The 20,024-nt window shown below is 48.1% G+C and overlaps 1 protein-coding gene across 13 annotated transcripts in view; it reads right to left on the reverse strand.

The window, feature by feature from the left end:
* ANK1 (ankyrin 1) overlaps nt 1-20,024 on the reverse strand; it is a 243,289-nt gene that overhangs the window by 93,021 nt on the left and 130,244 nt on the right. For all 13 annotated transcript variants that reach the window (XM_063668702.1, XM_063668704.1, XM_054499717.2 and 10 more), the window contains exon 2: nt 12,319-12,420. In XM_063668702.1, the coding sequence (XP_063524772.1) occupies nt 12,319-12,420 (102 nt within the window). The remainder of the gene's footprint in view (nt 1-12,318; nt 12,421-20,024) is intronic.

Below are 20,024 nucleotides of genomic sequence, written 5' to 3' on the forward strand. Positions count from 1 at the left end.
TGCCCAGGCTGGAGTACTATGGCTATTCACATGGGAGATCACAGCTCACCACAACCTCGAACTCCTGGGCTCAGGTGATCCTCCTGAGTAGCTGGGACTACAGGTGCAGGGCCATGCCTGGCTAATTTGTTTCTTAATGTTTAACTTTTAAATTATTTATTTATTCTGTAGGACAAGGTCTCACTATATTGCTCAGGCTGGTCTTGAACTCCTGGGCTCAAGCCATCCTCCCGCCTCAGCCTTCTGAGTGGCTGGGCATCCGTCCTATTTGTAAAGGACCCGTGAGGCACGACCTTTACTGGAGTTCTGATATTATTCCAGGATGGAAACCCCAGAGTGCAATCAAACACGCTAAGAGAATAGCCCTCAGCCCACAGGGAAACCCGCTGATGGGGGAGACCACTTCTGGAGGGCAGGCCTCTCGTTCTGCGGGGCCATACCACCTGCAGCCTCTTTCTAACCCAGATAGTTTATGGCTCCCCAGAGACTGCTTGGTGGGAAAGGTCTGCTAAAAATATATGATCTTGGAATCTAATGAATCAGAAGCCAGGCAGAGCTGAAGCAACTGCCGTAACCCTAGTGGAAAATCACACCTGATCTCCTTTGCAAATCTGTCTCTTGCCTAGGGACAGGAAAGACAGAATAAGAGAAGAAACTGAGAGGACAGCACAAACTCAGAGAGAGGTGGCGCAGATGGAAAGGGAGGCAACCGGCTCTGAGCATTTTCTCTGTTTGCTTTGTTGCAATCTAACTTTAGCCCTCCTGCCCAGGTAGCACTTAAGATTCACAGTTTGCTGGATACTCATGAGGAGGAAAAACACTCTAATCCTTTTCATTACCTTAAGAAAAAGGAATGCACAACGATTTTAGAGCTCTGCAAGGAAGTGAGTCAACCTCAGCTCACCTTCTTTCTATTCTGATTGTACAGAACTCGCAGCAGCCCTGTGCTTTGAGAAATCCTATAGCTCAGCAGCAAATCAACTGCAGAGGCTGATGGGCCCTTGGGAAGATGGAGGAGGAAGTGTGAGCTCGAGTTAATGAGAGAATGGGACTCTGAAATGCAGCTCAGCAGCTAAGAATATCTCCTATGGACTAGAAAGAGTGTCTATGCCCGAGATCTTAGTATTCTTAAAAAAAAAAAAAAAAAAAAAAAAAGAACCAGACCTTCCAGACCTTTAGAAGAAGGGCAGTGGGGTCAGGAGAAAAGAACCCTGGACTTCTAAACTGTCCTTATCTATGACCTCCCAGGCTTCAATTTATGCTGCTTTGCAATGACAAAACTGCTCTGAGCTTCTAGTTTCCTCTGAATTCCATAATTCCAAGAATAAGACAACGTAACAGCTTGCAGAAAACAGTTAAGCTATGTGTTTTGCATGTACAGAAAAAATAATATGCCAAGATTCATATAAACTGTTAACAGTGGTTTCGCAGAATGTAAGGGAGTTAAAATCAGAGCCAAGGCTTGTCAAAATGGACAGAAAGAGTTTACACCAAAGAAATCAGTCGAATGCAAACAATCGCGGCCAATTCTCATTCCTCCTCTAGTCTCATCACAACCATGGGATCTGCTTTCAGCATTTCCTCTAACAACCAGAGAGGCGAATCTTCCTCAAGGCCCAGTCCGAGTGTCATTTTGCCTGTGACCTTACCTGTCCCCTCTCTTTGCCATACCGTACCCTATTTCTAGCCCCCTAAAAGTGGATTGCTTTCTTGGCCATGTTCCCACGGACCTTGATAACTCTCTCAAGACCCTCATCACACAGAATTGCATTTATCTGCGCTTGTGCCTGTCTATCCCAAAGGCCTGAATTTTTTGAGATCCTGTGTTTTGCGCACCTTGGTAATCAGGTCCTAGCATGGAGCCTGGTGCATAAGGTTTGCAGAATTGAATGCACCTTCATGGAACCTGCCACACACAGATCTATCTTTTTTCTTTGTCTCTAAGCACTATGAAGATCACATCTGGTCTTCATATTCTAAATTCCTAGAGCAATGAAACCATAAAGTGGAGTTTAGAGAGTGTGCTTTCCTTGCACTATGTTCCAGATTGTTCCTGAAGGTGCTAGTCACCCTTTTCCTAGTCCCTAGGATTCCATGGAATGTCCCTGCTGTGACTACAAATGAAGAGTTTTATGTAACTGAACAGGTCAATTAGCTCTTCCTTGGCTGCAGAGGAAGGGAAAATGAAACCAGTCTGGGGCAGATCACCCAGAGCAATAACAGGCTTGCTGCGCAGTGTTAAATCCATCCTCTGAGTCAGTACAGAGGCTTGGGCTGGGCGTCTCAGTCCTGGGCTCTGAGACTCTTCACCTCTCTGAGTCTCCCCAGCCTCCCTGGTCAAGCACCTGCTCTAACTAACTCTCAGGGTGACGTCAGCATTAATGGTGTAGCAGGTACCAGGTGCCAGGCATAGGGGCACCTAGCTGCATATCTGGTTTAACTATTTAACACAGAACACTCCTTTCCCAGGTGAGGGCTCCAGTGAAACATTCTTTCTTCCTCATCACTATTCTAGAGCTGCACCAAGGCAGCAAGTCTAAAGAAGCTTTAATACCACAACACCATCATATTAGGAAGGCTTTCTGTGTGTTTTGGGGGTGCAGGTAGGATCAGAGAACTATGTAGTTTAATACATTTTTCTATGCCTGTCAATAGTTCCTAACAAAAAGACGACGACAGAGAAAAGTGCCAGGTTCTAGATCTATACAGATCTAGCTCTAACCTCCTTAGCTGGATCAACCACCATCCTCACCCTCTTTCATTTCATGTACCCCAACCTCCCTGAACTGCCCCCTGCCCCAGTGCCCTTTGGCACTCCAGCCTTTGCAGTCTGTTCCTTCTCAAAGCAATTCCTGTTTCCCAGTTCTCTACTCGGAGACTCGTATTCTTCCTTCACAACCTTTCTCTGACTCATTAGCAGGCCAGCCACTACCCTTAGACCGGAAACGACGTAAGGGCAGGTCCCAGGACCTGCTCATCTTTGACTGGCTGGCTCTTGGAACATTAGAACAGCTCGAAAAATATTTGTTGAATGAAGCCGGGCACGGTGGCTTACGCCTGTAATCCCAGCACTTTGGGAGGCTGAGGCGGGCAGATCACGAGGTCAGGAGATCAAGACCATCCTGGCTAACACAGTGAAACCCCATCTCTACTAAAACTACAAAAAATTAGCCGGGCGTGGTGGCGGGTGCCTGTAGTCCCAGCTACTTGGGGGGCTGAGGCAGGAGAATGGCATGAACCCGGGAGGCGGAGCTTGCAGTGAGCAGAGATCCTGCCACTGCACTCCAACCTGGGCGACAGAGCAAGACTCCATCTCAAAAAAAAAAAAAATTGTTGAATGAATGATTACACGGACAAAAACATCTCCTGTACTCCTTCAGGATGGCACTTACGATACTGAATTTGTAATCTTTTATCTACAAGCTGGACCTTTTACCTGCCTCTGAGTTCTTTGAAAACAGGGCATGAATTTATTCATCTTGGTTAGCCCTAGTCTCTAGCAGGGTGCATGGGTCATTGTAATTGGTCAACAAGTGTTTGCAGAATAAATGAATGAGCAGAGAAATTTCATCTTGGACATTTTTTTTTTTTTTTTGAGACGGAGTCTTGCTCTGTTGCCCATGCTGGAGTGCAGTGGTGCAATCTCAGCTCACTGCAACCTCCGCCTTCCAGGTTCAAGTGATTCTCCTGCCTCAGACTACCGAGCAGCTAGGATTGTAGGCACCCACCACCATGCCCGACTAATTTTTTATTTTTAGTAGAGACGGAGTTTCACCATGTTGGTCAGGCTGGTCTCAAACTCATGACCTCAGGTGATCCACCCGCCTCGGCCTCCCAAAGTGCTGGGATTACAGGCATGAGCTACTGCGCCTGGCCTCATCTTGGACTTCTTTTTTTTTTGAGATGGAGTTTCTCCCTTGTTGCCCAGGCTGGAGTGCAATGGTGCGATCTCAGCTCACCACAATCTCCACCTCCCAGGTTCAAGTGATTCTCTTGCCTCAGCCTCCTGAGTAGCTGGGATTACGGGCATGCGCCACAACGCTTGGCTAATTTTGTATTTTCAGTAGAGACAGGGTTTCTCCATGTTAGTCAGGCTGGTCTCGAACTCCTGACCTCAGGTGTTCTGCCCGCCTCGGCTTCCCAAAGTGCTGGGATTACAGGCGTGAGCCACCACGCCCAGCCTCATCTTGGACTTCTTAAGCCCAACTCCCCAAATCCAAAGTCATACAGCATAAGATATTCAGAAGTAACTTCTAGACCTCAGTTTCCTGAGCTATAAAATGGAAATTGAATGCCATGAGCTCCACTAAGCCCTAAGATTCTATAGCTTGGAAAGGTCGTAATTATCACCATCACCGGAGCGCAAGAAATCCTGATCAAAAGACTTGGAATTTGGCTGCTGTAGAAAATACTACACTGTAGCAGAAATTATTGTTATAGTTGCTCCATTTATTCCAAATGCCCACAACCCTTTACCTTTAAGATAAACATTAGGGCTTCCTAATGCACATGTGGAACTTTAGGGCACATCCAGGGAGCTGGCATGGTTTCACATGCTTTCCTGGGCTGGGTTTTCGCACTGGAAATCGTTTATGCTTTTGTGATCATTCAGATGGTCGAGCTTCTGGACACTGCAGCAAATATTGCCAAATACTCGACCCGTGGGGCTAATGCCAGCATCTGAGCCGTGCTTATTGCAGGCTCATTATCCTAAGTATGCACGATTGCACAAGGCTCTTACAAAGTGATGGTGCTTAGTCTAGTTCCTACGTGGACTAAGTATAAAATATATAAGCTTTCACCATTCATAGCTACAGCAAACAACATCACTGCTTTTTTTTTCATACAGTCTGTCAACTGAGTTTATGAGCACGTGCTATAGGTTAAGCAGGATCCTGACACACAGCAATGAGGAAAGCAAAGCCCTCTCCCCTTAAGGTGCCTACAATTTAGTGAAGACAAAAATAAGCAGACACATAAATGCACATGAAGGCACGCAATAACAAGCACTATGGAGAAAAATGAGACAGGCAAAGAGGACCAACAGTGCCTGGGCTGCTCTGGGAAGTCTTCACTTTGAACTCTGCCTTATGCTGAGTTGTGGATGGCAAGGCTTCTCCTTTTCATGGAAAATTATCTCCTGGAGTCTCAAGCTCTTTCTTTCCTATCAGGAAGGCCAAATGAACCAGCAAGTGTCAGCATCATTGGAATAGAACAGAAAAGTAAAAGAGTGAGGCTTTTTGCCCCTGGGATTCCAGCTCATGGCCCCCAGTGGAACATCCACGTCAATCTGACAATTGTAGGAATTCAGGGGACACAGGCTGGCACTGCTCTTTTCTGGTTTTATTTTATTTGGTTGACTCATCAATATGTATAGTCAGTTACTTCATCCCAGAAAGTATTTTTGTATTGCTATAGTCTCCATGAGAAAAAATTTTGATTTGATATTAATCTAACAATAATTCTGGAAACTGAGCATGTGAAGCTAATACTGGTCTGTGCACAATTACGTGGCCATTTATTAAGACAAATGCCAGAGCATCTACCATAGGACACATCCTATGCCAGGCGCTGTAGAGAAACAGAGTCCCCAATCATGGGTTTTGCCTCACCACGGCTTGGAGCCCACCAGGAGAGGGAAGACCTGCTCGATGTTACCAAGTCACATAGTAGGTCCAGCTAGGCTTGAGCCTTAAGAGAGGTACTGACACATCACAAAGGCAGGGATGGCTTCAGGCTATGGGGATCAAGGCTGTCTTCACAGTGGCTGTTGAGCTGAGATGGAACCTACCAACCCATTGCTATGTGGCTGCTCTAGCTGGAAGAATGACCCATTCCCGGGCTGCGTAAGGAGCGCTGGCAAAATGTGTGCTGAGACCAACACATCTGGGGTGATGACACTCCAAGCCTGGGCAGCAAGTCCTCTGGCCTCCCCACCTCCCTCTCCTCTCTCCCCATTATTCAAAGCCACCCCAGGGTCCCACCTGGCCCCCGCACCAGCCTCCTCACCAGTCTTGCTGCTCCTGTCCCTGTGCCCGGAGTCTATCCTCCACACAGCAGTGAGCGCAATTGTTTAGAAACCTCCATCAGCATAAGCATCTCTTGTGTAACACCTTCAAATGACTTCGCCCTTATGGCAAAATCTAAGCCCTCACCAATGCAAGCCCTCCTTGATCCGGCCCCAGGCACTCCTCCCACCCCCCTGCCTACCACCTTCCCTTCCATCACTCAACTCCAGCCTTGCTGTTCCCCAAGCAAACCACTTTCACTCCTGCCCCAGGGCCTTTGCACATGTTTCCTGCTCTCCCAAGAATGCTGTTCCCCAGAAACCACATGGTTCCCTCCCTTACTTCTTCCAGGCCTCTTGAAAGTCGTCTCCCTAGAGAGCCCTCCCAACCACCCCACCGAAATAGTCACCTTGACCTTCCTCCTCCCCAGTGTCTCCCATCAGCTGACTTCATGTATGTGCCCATGCTCTTAGCTATTGTCTGTTTCCTTCACCAACATGCACAGGCCACGAGCATGCAGACTATTTTGTCTGTCTTGTTCAGTGCCTAGAATAGGCCTGGCACAGAGTGGGTGTTTAATGAGTGCTGTGGAATGACCCCACACAGGCGAGTGGGAGTATATTCAACATGCCTTTCCTCCCTGCTCTCATCAGCCCCCGCCAGCACTCGACTTCCTCGAAGGCTGAATGACTTCCAAATATCTATCTTTGGGCTGGACCTCTTATCTGAGTTCCAGGCTCAAATATCCAACTGCTTACCATATATTTCTGCTCGGATTCCTCAGAGCCTCCTTACCGGGATCTGGAACAGCTCTGCTCTTGACTCCTCCCCCGTGTTTCCACACACCGGTCTGCTCCCAGCAACCCTCATTTAGTGGATGGTGCCACCACCTACCTGCCGTGGAAGCCAGCTCTCGGAAGGTCATTCTTGAGTCTCCTTCCCCTCAGCGCCCCATCCAATCCATCACCCAAGCCTGCTTGGCTTTGCTCCATCTCCACAGCCATGACCCTCATCCAAGCTGCCCACACGTCCCTCCTGCGCTGCTGGGCACACACAGGCTCTCCCACTGCACCGTTGGGCCCTCCGCCTGTTTTCCACGTGGTAGCCAGTGAGACCCTTTAAAGCACAACCCTGATCACGTCACTCCTGTGCTTGAATCTGTGGTTCACTTTCCTCTATACTCGGAAGAAAGACTGGAATCCTTCATGTGGCTTCTACAAGGGGGGATATTCAACCAGGACACAGCAATATAGCTGTGCAGGTGTTAAATGCTGAAACGCTCCACTCCTCCAGGTCAGTGGCCACTGCCGCAGGCTCCTTTTTTTTTTTTTTTTTTTTTTTTTTTTTTTTTTTTTTTTGAGACAGAGTCTTGCTCTGTTGCCCAAGCTGGAGTGCAGTGGCTCAATCTCGGCTCACCGCAACCTCTGCCTCCTGGGTTCAAGAGATTCTCCTGCCTTTCAGCTTCCCGAGTAGCTGGAATTACAGGCGCCTGCCGTCATGCCCGGCTAATTTTTTATTTTAGTGGAGACTAAATAGTTCCACCATGTAGGCCAGGCTGGTCTCGAACACTTGACCTCAGGTGACCTGCCCACCTTGGCCTCCCAAAGTGCTGAGATTACAGGCATGAGCCATCGCGCCCGGCCTGCTGCAGGCTCTTAAGTACCCCATCCCTTCTGCTCTGGCCACTGTCCCCCTCCTCCAGACCCCTTCCCCTCAGTCAGCAACTACAGGGTTAACATCTGGTGCAGCTGGTGAGCACACACATGCATGCACACACACTGCTCTGGCCCAGGGGCACGCTGTCCCATTTGTTTATAATTTCAACTTCTAGTTTAGATTTGGGGGTACCTGTGCAGGTTTGTTACATGAATGTACTGCATGACACTGAGGTTTGGAGGGTATATGATCCTGTCACCCAGGTAGTGAACACAGTACCCAACAGTTAGTTTTTCCACCCATGCCCTCCTCCCGCCCTCCCACACACATAGTTCCCAGTGTCTCCTGTTCCCATCTTTACGTCCCTGTCTCTGTCACTGAGTGTTGTGACTGTCGCCCCTACCTGTAAGCTCCAGCACGATCCCAGCTCCACCTCGCCTGGCCTCTCGTGCTGTCTGCACTGCGCCCACTCTGGCCTTCCTTCAACCCTCTGCTCCTTTCCCTGCCTCTGGGACTTTGCACAGGCTGCTCTCTAAGACCGGCATGTTCTCCCTTGCTTTACCTTATTTGCCCCTGCACCTCCCTCAGCTCAGCTGTCTCTTCCTCATGGTAGCCTTCTCTGACCTCTGACTCTAGGGCAGTTCTCTCATATACTCTCTGCCTTCCATTCATGGTTCCTAACATAGTTTTTGGTAGGCATATCTGTTTGTGTCATTATTTGATTAATAGCTCTCACTGCCAATAGACTACAGTTCAGAGCGGATAAGGACCGTGACTTTAAAATGAAATTATTCTATCCCTTCAGCCCAGCTCTCCATATACATGTGGAGATGCACAGGAAGTACATTGGACACAGGCATCTAAAGTGCAAGTAATAAATTTTAAAATTGGCATTCATGTAAGGGGGCTCCTGTATGCACACGTGTGTGTTCTTACATATAAATTTCTTCTTTCCTGTAGACATGGTAATGATAATGATGATAGAACATTAGTAGACACAGTCTATGCAACAAGGAACTGCCCTGAATATTCAGACATCTCTTATGTAAGCCAAGAGTTCCTCTTTCCACGCTACTTAGAGTAATTACTTCCTATTATGGCAAACAGTACACACTCTTTCCACAAAAACATAACTATTTGAAAGTGTGTTACTTATGTAAGGATAAGTATTTGCCCTGTTACCGCCACCACAGTCCATCAGCTCAGAAGATTCAAGCCGAAAGCAAATTCTCTTGCCATGACCCCGGGACAAGAGCTTGCTTTTATGCGTGTTTTAAAGAGCAGAAAGCTCTAGTAGCATTAAGAGGCTGGCCCTGTGCACATTACGCAGATGCAGGATTGTCCCGCTGGGTGCATTCTTGGGTTTCATGCAGGCATGGGTTCAGCCACTGGAGTCCCTCCCCCACCACCAGGACTCTCCCTGCAACAGCAAAACCAAACCGCCCTGTGCAACCAGAATGAGGTTCAGGGAACCCTGACCAGCTCCTTTCCAGGCGCAGCCACCTGCAGCTACCTGTCCTGCTCAGCCACAGACCATAAGACAGGGACCAACAGGGCCACATCTGGCAGCTGTGAGAATTAACCAGCAGCAAGGGGCTTTGCACTTGGTGTGTCCTGTCTTTCGTTCCCTTCTGACGCTCATTTCATAACTTGCGGCAGTGTCCTCTTTAAGAGAGAGGCCAGGCTTAGCCGGGACTGCAGTCTTGAGTCTGAGGCAGGAGCTTCCCCTCAGCCTCAAGCAGGGCTGACAGCCACTTGTCACTGGCGCTGAGCCAATCAGAAATGGTGTCAATAAAGTGCAAATAATACCTCGGTGCTTGCTGCTCTCTGAGCCCAAAACGAACTGAAGAGGTGCTCTGAGGAGAGAAGGCAGAGTGACAAGGCAGTTACACCCAAGGCCTCTCCAACAGGAGACCAATCAGAACACAGCTATTCCCTGGTGGCATCAAAATCTTCCAATTTCACACAGAAAATGAGCCCTGGCTCAAGTCTCACGCACGTTCAGTTGTCCCCATTTCAGCTGAATGGATTCCTTTGAGAGCTAGAATCTTAACCCTTGGAAGGCCTCTGAAGGTGTGATTCACCTCCGCTGAGAACTGCACTGTGGAGAAACACATCTGCAATTCTCCAGCCACAGTAAGAACAAAGAAAGCCTCCAGGCGTGCATCTCTGCAAGCCCAAGAATGCATCCCAGGTGGAGAGAGCGAGCAACCCCCCTGCCTATGGGGGGGCTGGGGCAACACAGCTGCAGCCTGTGCAGCTGCTTCTGGAGGTGTGGCGCTAAGAAGGTCCCAGACCCTGTCTCCTGAACAACTCTCACACCAAGACTCTCACCCTACCTCCAGACTTTGCTGCATCCACCCCTTGGCATCAAAAAATGGGCTGAGTTTCAACCTGCTATGCAAAGGCCAGCCTGAGCAGATGCTTGGTTAGAACCACCACAATGTCCTTTGGGCTGTGGATATGTGGATGTTGGCATTTCTGGGTGGAGGGATGAGAAAAGGGGCGGGGGGCCTGGTCCTTCATCCAGTTTGCAAATTCCAGTCAGGTCCACATACCTCACTCTCCCTCTGAAGTGCACTGCCAGGATCTTTGCTTCTTATCACACACCTACTTCTGTTTCCTATCACATACCATACTGCTCCATTCTCTCTGATCTTTTAGCTGTGAATTTCTGCCACTGCAAGACCAACTGAATCCAAATGGGGTCTTAGCCCTAGGAATGGAGGCAGGTAGTATTTTGCATTTTATTTATTTATTTATTTTGTTTATTTATTTATTTATTTGAGACAGAGTTTCACTCTGTTGCCCAGGCTGGAGTGTAGTGGCACGATCTCAGCTCACTGCAACCTCTGCCTCCTGGGTTCTAGCGATTCTTCTGCCTCAGCTTCCCAAATAGCTGGGACTATAGGCGCGCACCACCACGCCTGGCTAATTTTAGTATTTTTAGTAGAGACAGGGCTTCGCCATATTGGCCAAGCTAGTCTCGAACTTCTGACCTCGTGATCTGCCTGCCTCGGCCTCCCAAAGTGCTGGGATTACAGGTGTGAGCCACCGCGCCCGTTCTATTTTATTTTATTTTTGAGATGGAGTCTCGCTCTGTCACCCAGGCTGGAGTGCAATGGCATGATCTCGGCTCACTGCAACCTCTGCCTCCTGGGTTCAAGCAATTCTCCTGTCTCAGCCTCCCAAGTAGCTGGGATTACAGGCATGCACAACCATGCCTGGCTAATTTTTGTATTTTTAATAGAGACAGGGTTTCTCCACGTTGGCCAGGCTGGTCTCGAACTCTGACCTCAGGTGATCCACCCACCTCAGCCTCCCAGAGTGCTGGGATTACAGGCATGAGCCACTGCACCGGATGGTATTTTGCATTTTAAACAGGGGCAGGAAGGGTAGGGAAACAGTAGATGAGGGGGTAGGACAGAGGCACGTTGCCCATGGAAAACCTAACCAACATTCGGAAAATCTGGCCCTGCTAGCTTGGAAAAGTCACCCAAGCCACAAAAGTACAGAGGAACCATGAAGGCATTATGCTAAATAAAAGAAGCCAGTCTCAAAAGTACAAATATAGCAGGATTCCGCTTCTGTGAGGTCCCTTATAGTAATAAAATTCGTAGAGACTGGAAGTTGAAGGGTGGTCACCAGGGGCTGGGGAGTAGTTGGAAATGAGGCGTTAGTGTTTAAAGAGAACCGAGTTTCAGTTTTGCAACATGAAAAGAGTTCTGGAGACGGATGATGATTATAGGATAATATGAATGGACTTAATCCCATTGAACTGTATGCCAAAAAATGGTTAAGATAGGAAATTCTATGCTGTATATTTGACCACAATTAAGAACACATTTTTAATGGCTAAGATGGTTTTTAAAAAGTCGCAATGGATAAATGTATTCTAAATTAGAAACAATTAGCACGTGTAACTAAACAACTTAATTGGCAGGCAAATATCTACAAACAAAACCTGTCACCAATCCACAAGGCCAAGCCACACACCTGTTCCCTTCCTGGAGGGTTATTCCCTCTCTATTTAGTTAGTTCCTGGATCTTTGGCTCCAAGCCCGAGTCTCTGCCCTCCAACCCAACCCAAACACATTTCGTTTCCTCGCCAGCCCCTTCTGAAGCTAAGGCTCGGCTGTGTCACTCAGGAGCCCTGGAGAGCCAGCCTCTGCACCAGCCCCGCCATCCTCAACCCGAGCCTACCCGCCTTTGTCAGCACCTGACCCAAGCGGGGCCTCATTCCCCGACTTTCTTCTCAGGCTAGCGGAGAACCCACACAGACTGCTGGTGGACAAAGGAGACTGAACATCCCCACTGACACAGCATCTTTCAAAGGCTCTTCCTCCTGCCCCAATTCAAAGGCCATATATTCTAAGACAACAGCGGGGATCGACTGCAACTTCTAAGCGAGGAGACCGCAGGGGATCTGTGAGGGCCTCGCCCACACTGTTCAGGCATCAGCCCTTCTCTGTGGGGCCCTGGGCCACGGCAGGCGTGGAAACAGCAAGGTTAAGGCCTTCCACAGGCAGAAGCCCTGGGGGAGTTTCGAGGCCACTGAGAAAAGGTTAATAGAGGCAGTTTCAAAGCTCTCAGGAAATGGCATCAGGCAAGAGCTACTCTTCAGAGACAACAGGCCTGCCTCCACCCCACTTACCTGGTTACAGGTGTTAATATCTACCCCATTCCGCAGGTGATCCAAAGCTTTGTCCAAGTTACCTGATCTTGCTGCTCTCAGAAAGCTGGTAGCAGCATCGGCCTGTGAGGAAAAACAACAGGCGGTGAGTGTCCTGGGTGTATTAATGACTTCTCCACCCCAATCAAGCCCCAGGCCCCCGCAGCGGCCCCTGCATGTTCTGATGTGGCACCCTGGTGCCCACAGTGACACCAGGTGTGCACAGGAGCCTGAGAGCCCCTGGTTGGACTGCCTTCACACCCAGGCCTCCCTTCCTTTGGTTTTTTGTTTTTTGTTTTGTTTTGTTACAAGAGAGTGTTGCTCTGTCACTCAGGTTGCTGGAGTGCAGTGGCACAAGGGCAGTTCACTGCAGCCTTGAATTCCTGGGCTCAAGAGATCCTCCCAAGTAGCTGGGACTACAGGTGTGTACCACCATGCCCAACTATTTTTTTAAACATTTTTTTATAGAGACAGGACATCACTATGTTGCTCAGGCTGGTCTCAAACTCCTGAGCTCAAGCAATCCTTCAACCTTGGTCTCCCAAAGTGTTGGGATTACAGGCGTGAGCTACCGCGCCTGGCCCCCTTTTGGTATTTTTATAAGCAAACGTTCTTGGCTTGGACTCAGGAAGAATCAGTCTTTGAGGGGAAGCCCATTCCTATGGCAAGCGCACAGCACAGCCTGATGTCTCCCTGCTCTGAGATTTCAGGGGCTCCACAGTCTTGCTGAAGAACTCGCAATATCACAGAGGTCCCTGGCCCTAAGAGTCATGAATGCAGGCACCAAAGGAACCAAGTGTGGGCTCTTTGGAGCTGTTTTGTGTTTTTGTTTCTATTTGTCTGTTTTTCCTTTTTAGAGATGGGGTCTCACTATGTTCCCCAGGATGGTCTCGAACTCCTGGGCTCAAGCAATCCTCCTGCCCCGGCCTCTGAAAGTGCTGGGATTACAGGCATGAGCCACCATACCCAGCCCTGTGTTTTTTTTTTTTAAGTAAACAGCACATAGCACTTACTATGTGCTAAGAGCCGTTATTAGCACTTTATATATACAGTCAAGCCCATTTATTCAACCAACCATGGATGGAAAATTTTCAGGAAAAAAAATTTAAAATAACAATACTAAAATAAAAAGTAATACTAACAGAAGGCTGGGCGTGGTGGCTCAAACCTGTAATCCCAGCACTTTGGGAAGCCAAAGCAGGTGGATCACAAGGTCAAGAGACCAAGACAATCCTGGCCACCATGGTGAAACCCCATCTCTACTAAAAATACAAAGATTAGCTGGGCGTGGTGACGTGCGCCTGTAATCCCAGCTACTCAGGAGGCTGAGGCAGGAGAATCGCTTGAACCCGGGAGGCGGAGGTTGCAGTGAGCCGAGACTGCACCACTGCACTCCAGCCTGGTGACAAAGCAAGACTCCCGTCTCAAAAAAAACAGTAATACAGAAAAGCAATGCTGTACAACAATTATTTACAAAGCACTTACATTAGGTATTATAAGTAATTAAGTAATCTAGAGATGATTTAAAGTATATATGACGATGTGGGTAGGTTATATGCAAACACTATATCACTTTATATGAGGAACTTGAGGATCTGTGGATTTTGGTATCTATAGGGGGTTCTGGAACCAATCCCCCACGGATACCGAAGGATGACTATAATATATATTCACACACATGCACACGCACAGATAAGCATTTTATCCTCACTCTGAATACCCAAGAGGTAGGTGGGATTGCAGTGTCCCATTTTACAGATGAGTGGGCTGAGGCACAGAGAGCAGAAGTGCCTTGTGCAGCGTCCCACAGCAGGGAGGAGGCACAGCCAGGACTCAGATGCAGGTAGTGTAGCTCAGAAATTCATGAGCCGAACCTCCCAGCTCTGCAGCCAGCTCGGTCTCAGCTTTAACACCAGGCGCCCCCCACCAGATTTCTTAAATGAGAGTGAAGCTCTTCTGTTCCTTAGCTGCTGCTACGTCACCCACCCCATGCATCTCAGACCCTGCCCCCAGGAACATCTGTTTCCTTTAAAGATGAGTGACAGCAAGAGAGGGTGAGAGCTGAGGACAATAAAATAAAGTTTACTAATTGATATGGTTTGGCTGTGTTCCCACCCAAATCTCATCTTGAATTGTAGCTCCCATAATTCCCATGTGTCCTGGGAGGGATCTGGTGGGAGGTACTTGAATCATGGGGGCTGGTTTTTCCCATGCTGTTCTCATGATAGTGAAGAAGTCTCATGAGATCTGATAGTTTTATAAAGAAGAGATCCCCTGCAAGTACTCTCTTGCCTGCTGCCATGTAAGACATGCCTTTGCTCTTCCTTCATCTTCTGCCATGATTGTGAGGCCTCCCCAGCCACATTGAACTGTGAGTCCATTAAACCTCTTTCCTTTATAAATTACCCAGTCTCGGGTACATCTTTATTAGCAGTGTGAGAACAGGCTAATACACTCACAAAGACAAATGTAATAATTAAAGCCCAGTCCTCAGGCACTGGAGCCAGTGGCCTAGACTCAGAGCCACTCCACTGGGTCTAGCTGAGTGCCCTCAGTTACTTAGACACCCTCAGCTTCTATTTCCTTATTTGTAAGCTGGGGAGAGTAAAGCCTTTCTTGTCCCCTTTTCATGATGCTTAAAGGAAATAAAGTGTTTGGCACATAGTTGCATACAAGGCTGAGTTGAAGGGGTGAGAGTGGTCATATGACAAACCACACATGGGAGAAGCGTGTGATGCCATTCCCACAGAAGACCCACGGTGGCTTCCTCTCCACCCAGGCACTTTGTCTCCTTCCTCTACATGCCCTCCTAAAAAAAAACATGCTGCAGTGGGCTGAATGGTGCCTCCCAAAAGATATGTCCACACTCTCATCCCTGGAACCTGTGAAGGTGACCTTATTTGAAAAAAAAGTCTTTGTAGATGTAATTAAGTCATGGATCTTGAGATGAGATCACCCTAGATTACCTAGGCTGGCCCTAAATTCAATAAGTGTCCTTAAAAAAGACGGAAAAGGAGAAGACACACATGCACAGACACACACGTGCACACACACAGACAAACATGCACATATATGTGTATCCACACATGCACACACAGATGCACGTGCACACACAGATTCACACACACACACACGTGTGCACACACATGCACACCAAGAGATGCATACACACACATACACACACACATGCACACATACACACGCACACATACACATGCACATACAGAGACCTGTGTGCACACACACATATACACACATGTGCACACACGTATGCACACACACAGAGGTGAAGCTATGTGAAGACAGAGCCAGAGACTGGAGTGACTTTAGCCACACACAAGAAAGCAAGGAACCTCTGGAAGGTGGAGGCTCATGAAAGAAGGTCCTGAAGCCCTAGGGGGAGTGTGTCCCTGTGGAGGCCTTAATTTAGACCTCCAGCCTCTAGACGGCGAGAGAACACATTTCCGTAGTGTTAAGCCACTAAGTGTGTGGTGATTTGTTACAGCAGCCACGGGAAACTCATGCACACACTAGTGATGACCACCCTTGAACACCCTTGAACACAGAAGACTCCAAATCTACAGCCGAAGACCAAATGGAACTCTCATCCTCCTCCCCAAAGCAGCGCTTCACGTCTTCACCACTGAAACAGGGAGTCCTCAGGGCGTCAGCAGTAGGGTTCTCCAGCCTTCCAGACAGGGGCTCCTCCCTCCATACTCAGGTGCTGCCCCACACCACCTCCCAGTCCCCGCCCACAACCCCAGGCGTGCAGAAGTGCTGCTTCCTCGCTCTGCCTCCCAGCCAACCTCCTCCATCCCTGCCTCACCCAGCCAACCTCCTCCATCCCTGCCTCACCCAGCTAACCTCCTCCATCCCTGCCTCCCAGCCAACCTCCTCCATCCCTGCCTCACTGGTCTTCCCCGAATCCTGACTTCCTGCCAGCCCTCCCCAACCTCAGGTCCCACATGGGCCCCTATGATGTAAGCTCAAGTTCAAGTCCAAGCCCTGTGGCTGCCTGTTCATGAGGCACACTCATCTCGCTGTCCCCACGGCGGCAGGAGCCCCTTCTCACCTCCCTTGTCCTCTGTGACATTCTCATGCTCTGTCTACCTCCTGGCCTGCACCTTCCTCCTCCCTGGGCCCTGAAGCTCCATCTCCCTCTGGTTTGCTACTTCCAATCTTTCTTCCCTTCAAGGCCTCGATGGTGGCTACTTCCTGCATGAATGACACTATCCATAGACACTCAGTATTTGCCATCTTTAAATCTAGGAACCACAAAACAGGAGCTTGTTTTTTTTTTTTTTTTTTAATGCACTTAAAATATCTCTTTCTCTAGGTATTGAATTCAGGCAAGTCTTGTCTCCCCAGCCAAACTGTTTGCTTCCTGGGGCAGGGACCAAGTCTTCTATCTCTTTTGAATCCTCCAAAGCATTAAGTGTCTGCTAGGGCGAGGCCTCCCTTGACCTAAAGCACATGGCATTCACATCCTAGGTTCCTCAGCAAGGCATCTGTGGGGCAGGAAATATTTCAGAAATGAAGATCAAGCTATTGGCTCTCCAGGCATGAGCTGGGTTTCCAGAGAAAACCCCCAGTTAAGGTTTAGTCTCTCAGATAAATGTCTATTTATGCTGCTGATTCAGAAAGTCTGTCTAGATTCAATTATTAGGAAAAACACTATATTATTCCCCAAGAATAAGAGTATTAAAGAGACATTTCTCCCACCAATTAACTACCATTTACGGCACAATAATAGGATTCAGGCTGAAAACCTGAGAATGGGTGGATAAAAATAGATGCAATATCCACTAATGACACTGTTTGACTGTTCAAAGCACTGAATCCAGGAAGCAAAGAAGAATATTTATGACAAACTGGCAGGGCGCGGTGGTTCCTGTAATCTCAGCACTTTGGGAGGCCGAGGCGGATGGATCACTTGAGGCCAGGAATTAGAGACCAGCCTGGTCAACATGGTGAAACCCCATCTCTATTAAAAATAGAAAAAATAGCCGGGTGTGGTGGTGCATGCCTGTAATCCCAGTTACTTGGGAGGGTGAGGCAGAAGAATCACTTGGACCTGGGAGGCAGAGTTTGCAGTGAGCCGAGATTGCGGCACTGCACTCCAGCCTGCGCGACAGAGCGAGACTCTGTCACAAAAAAAATTTATGATAGACAAGCACATAAATAGAGGGTAAGGGAAGCCCCATATGGACTAGATTGAGGAAAGCTAAACCATTTCTGTCGTTCCCATAATAGAATACTAAAATTATAATACCAACCACTGGGACAAATGTATTACCAGCATTACATCTTTTAATTCTTATCACAACCTGTGGGTAGGTATAATTATTATCCCCATTTTAGAGGTGATGAAACTGAGGTTTTGAGAGGTTAATAACTTGCCCAAGTTCTGCAGATAAATACCTGGGGTGATTCAATCCAGGGGTATCCCACTGAAGTCTATGCCTTTCCACTGTCCTTGACCCCAAGGGCGTTCTCAGCCATTTCAAGCCTGAGGGTGTTCAGGCAGCCCTGACAGGCTGGTGGCTGGGCAGGCCTATATGCCTCTGCCAATTAAACAGTTAATCCACGGCAGAGGAAAAATGCTAGGAGGTCCCACTCAGGCTCTGTCCCTGAGCAGTCTATTCAGACCAAGACAGGTCTCTAGAAAGGAACCATCTAGTTCCAGCCCTTCTTGTCACTGAAGATAAAATTGAGGCCCAGGGAAGTAAAGTGACCGGCTAAGGTCACCTAGACAGTTAGCAGTCAAGTGCAATTGCTAAAGCTTTTTCTTTCTTTCTTTTTTTTTGGGGGGGGGGGGTTCTTCTCCAGGTATAGAGTAGTCAGGACTCAGCAGGATCCTCAGGGCATCTGGGAGCTGAACTGCAGATAATGCCACTCCCAGTAGCAACTACACATCACTCAGTTTAATTCCACAACGTATTTACTGGGATCCTATTTCAAGACCAATATCCTGCTAGGGCAAAGAGAGAATAATCACTCAGAATATGGGTCCTTGCTCTCTTGATCTGAATAATCAAGCGATTGTGTTATAAAGGGGTCATATGTGCATGCATGCACCCGTGGATCCATTCCGTGAGTATTCATTGAGAACCTCCTAGGGGCCAGGCAATATTTCAGCTACAGAGCAAATGGCCCTTGTTGGGATATGAGACTCATCTTTACCATCGTGTTCTGCTGAGCCCCTACTGCCCATCTGTCTAGTCCAACTGCTCCAATTCAATGACCTGTCCTCAGTACATCCAGCAAATGCAACAGGGCAGGAGGCATGTCCAAAGAATCCAATGTGTTCCATTCAAAATATTTACCTGAGCGCATACTGACCCAAAAAACAACAGCAACAAAATACAAACCTGACCATCTCTGGGCTATGACAAACCGAAGCAGAATGACTGGCCCTCTCCAAGGCTCATCCATTCCCAGATCGGGAGGCCAGGAGGCCTGCTCATCCTATACAGAAAACTACTCCACCGTGTCCACAAACCCTGGCCACCAGTGAGGTGCTGGCACTTCTATTGTGCACCCCACCAAAGCTGTCTTCTGGTGTCTCTTCCCCTCCTCATCTCCAGCTTCATTTTAATCTAATTCTACCTGTGTGCATGTTCGGGGATCTGCACACAGCAGACATTCTGCTGTGCCTGCATCCCTGCTGCCTAATCAATGTGATGTCCCTGAACTTCCTTTCAAAACAAAACAAGTTTACTTTCACAAAGCTCTCTCCAGGTTTTAAACACGCCACACAAATTAATTCACTCCCTCCTCAGAATAATCTCACAAGGCAGGTGTTTTGTTATCTCCTTTTTACAGATGAAGTGACCAAGTCACAGAAAAGTAACTTGTCCAAAGTCACATAGCTAATATGTAGCATGGCCAGGATTTGAGTCTAGGTAGCATACTTCTTAACTATTGTGCTATACCGCTTCCTGGGTCAATCATTTCCCTTCCTTCCTTCCTTCTTTCCTTCCTTCCTGCTTTCCTTCCTTCCTTCCTTCTTTGCCTCCTTCCCTCCTTCCTTCCTCCTCTTTTTTTCTCTCTCTCTCTTTCCTTCTTCCTTCCTTCCTTTCCTTTCTTTGTTTTCTTTCTCTTTCTTTCTTCTTCTTTCTTTTTTTCTCTTTCTTTCTTTTTTTCTCTCTCTCCTTTCTTTCTTTCTTTCAAGACAGGGTCTCCCTCTTTCTTCCAGAGTGATCCCCCAGTGGTGCAGTTATAGCTCACTGCAGCCTCAAAATCCTGGGCTCAAGAGATCCTCCTGCGTCAACATCCCCTTCCCCCGAATAGCTGAAACTACAGGCGTGCACCAGCACACCTGGCTAATTTCTTTATTTTTTGTAGAGATAAAGTCTCCCTATGTTGCCCAGGCTGGTCTTGAACTCCTGGCCTCAAGCAATCTTCCCACCTCAGCCTCCCAAAATGCTGGGATTACAAGCACGCGCCACTGTGCTGGCCTAATCATTTTCTAGTGCTCATAAGGGTCCTCTCCAGTTCAGCTCTGGCTGGAGAAAGCCTTCTGCCTGGGTTTGGAAGCTGTGCCCACGTCAGGAGGAAGGGAATGGAAGAGAAGGAAGGGAACAGAATTCTTCCTAGGAATTAAGTTCTCATCAGGCCTGCTCTGAAAGGGTGGTGAATCCTGGTTACCTGAGACACCCAGACTATTATTAAACTTGCACTTCCTG

The sequence above is a fragment of the Pongo pygmaeus genome, chromosome 7 (genome assembly GCF_028885625.2).
Source record: "Pongo pygmaeus isolate AG05252 chromosome 7, NHGRI_mPonPyg2-v2.0_pri, whole genome shotgun sequence".
Taxonomy (NCBI): Eukaryota; Metazoa; Chordata; class Mammalia; order Primates; family Hominidae; genus Pongo; species Pongo pygmaeus.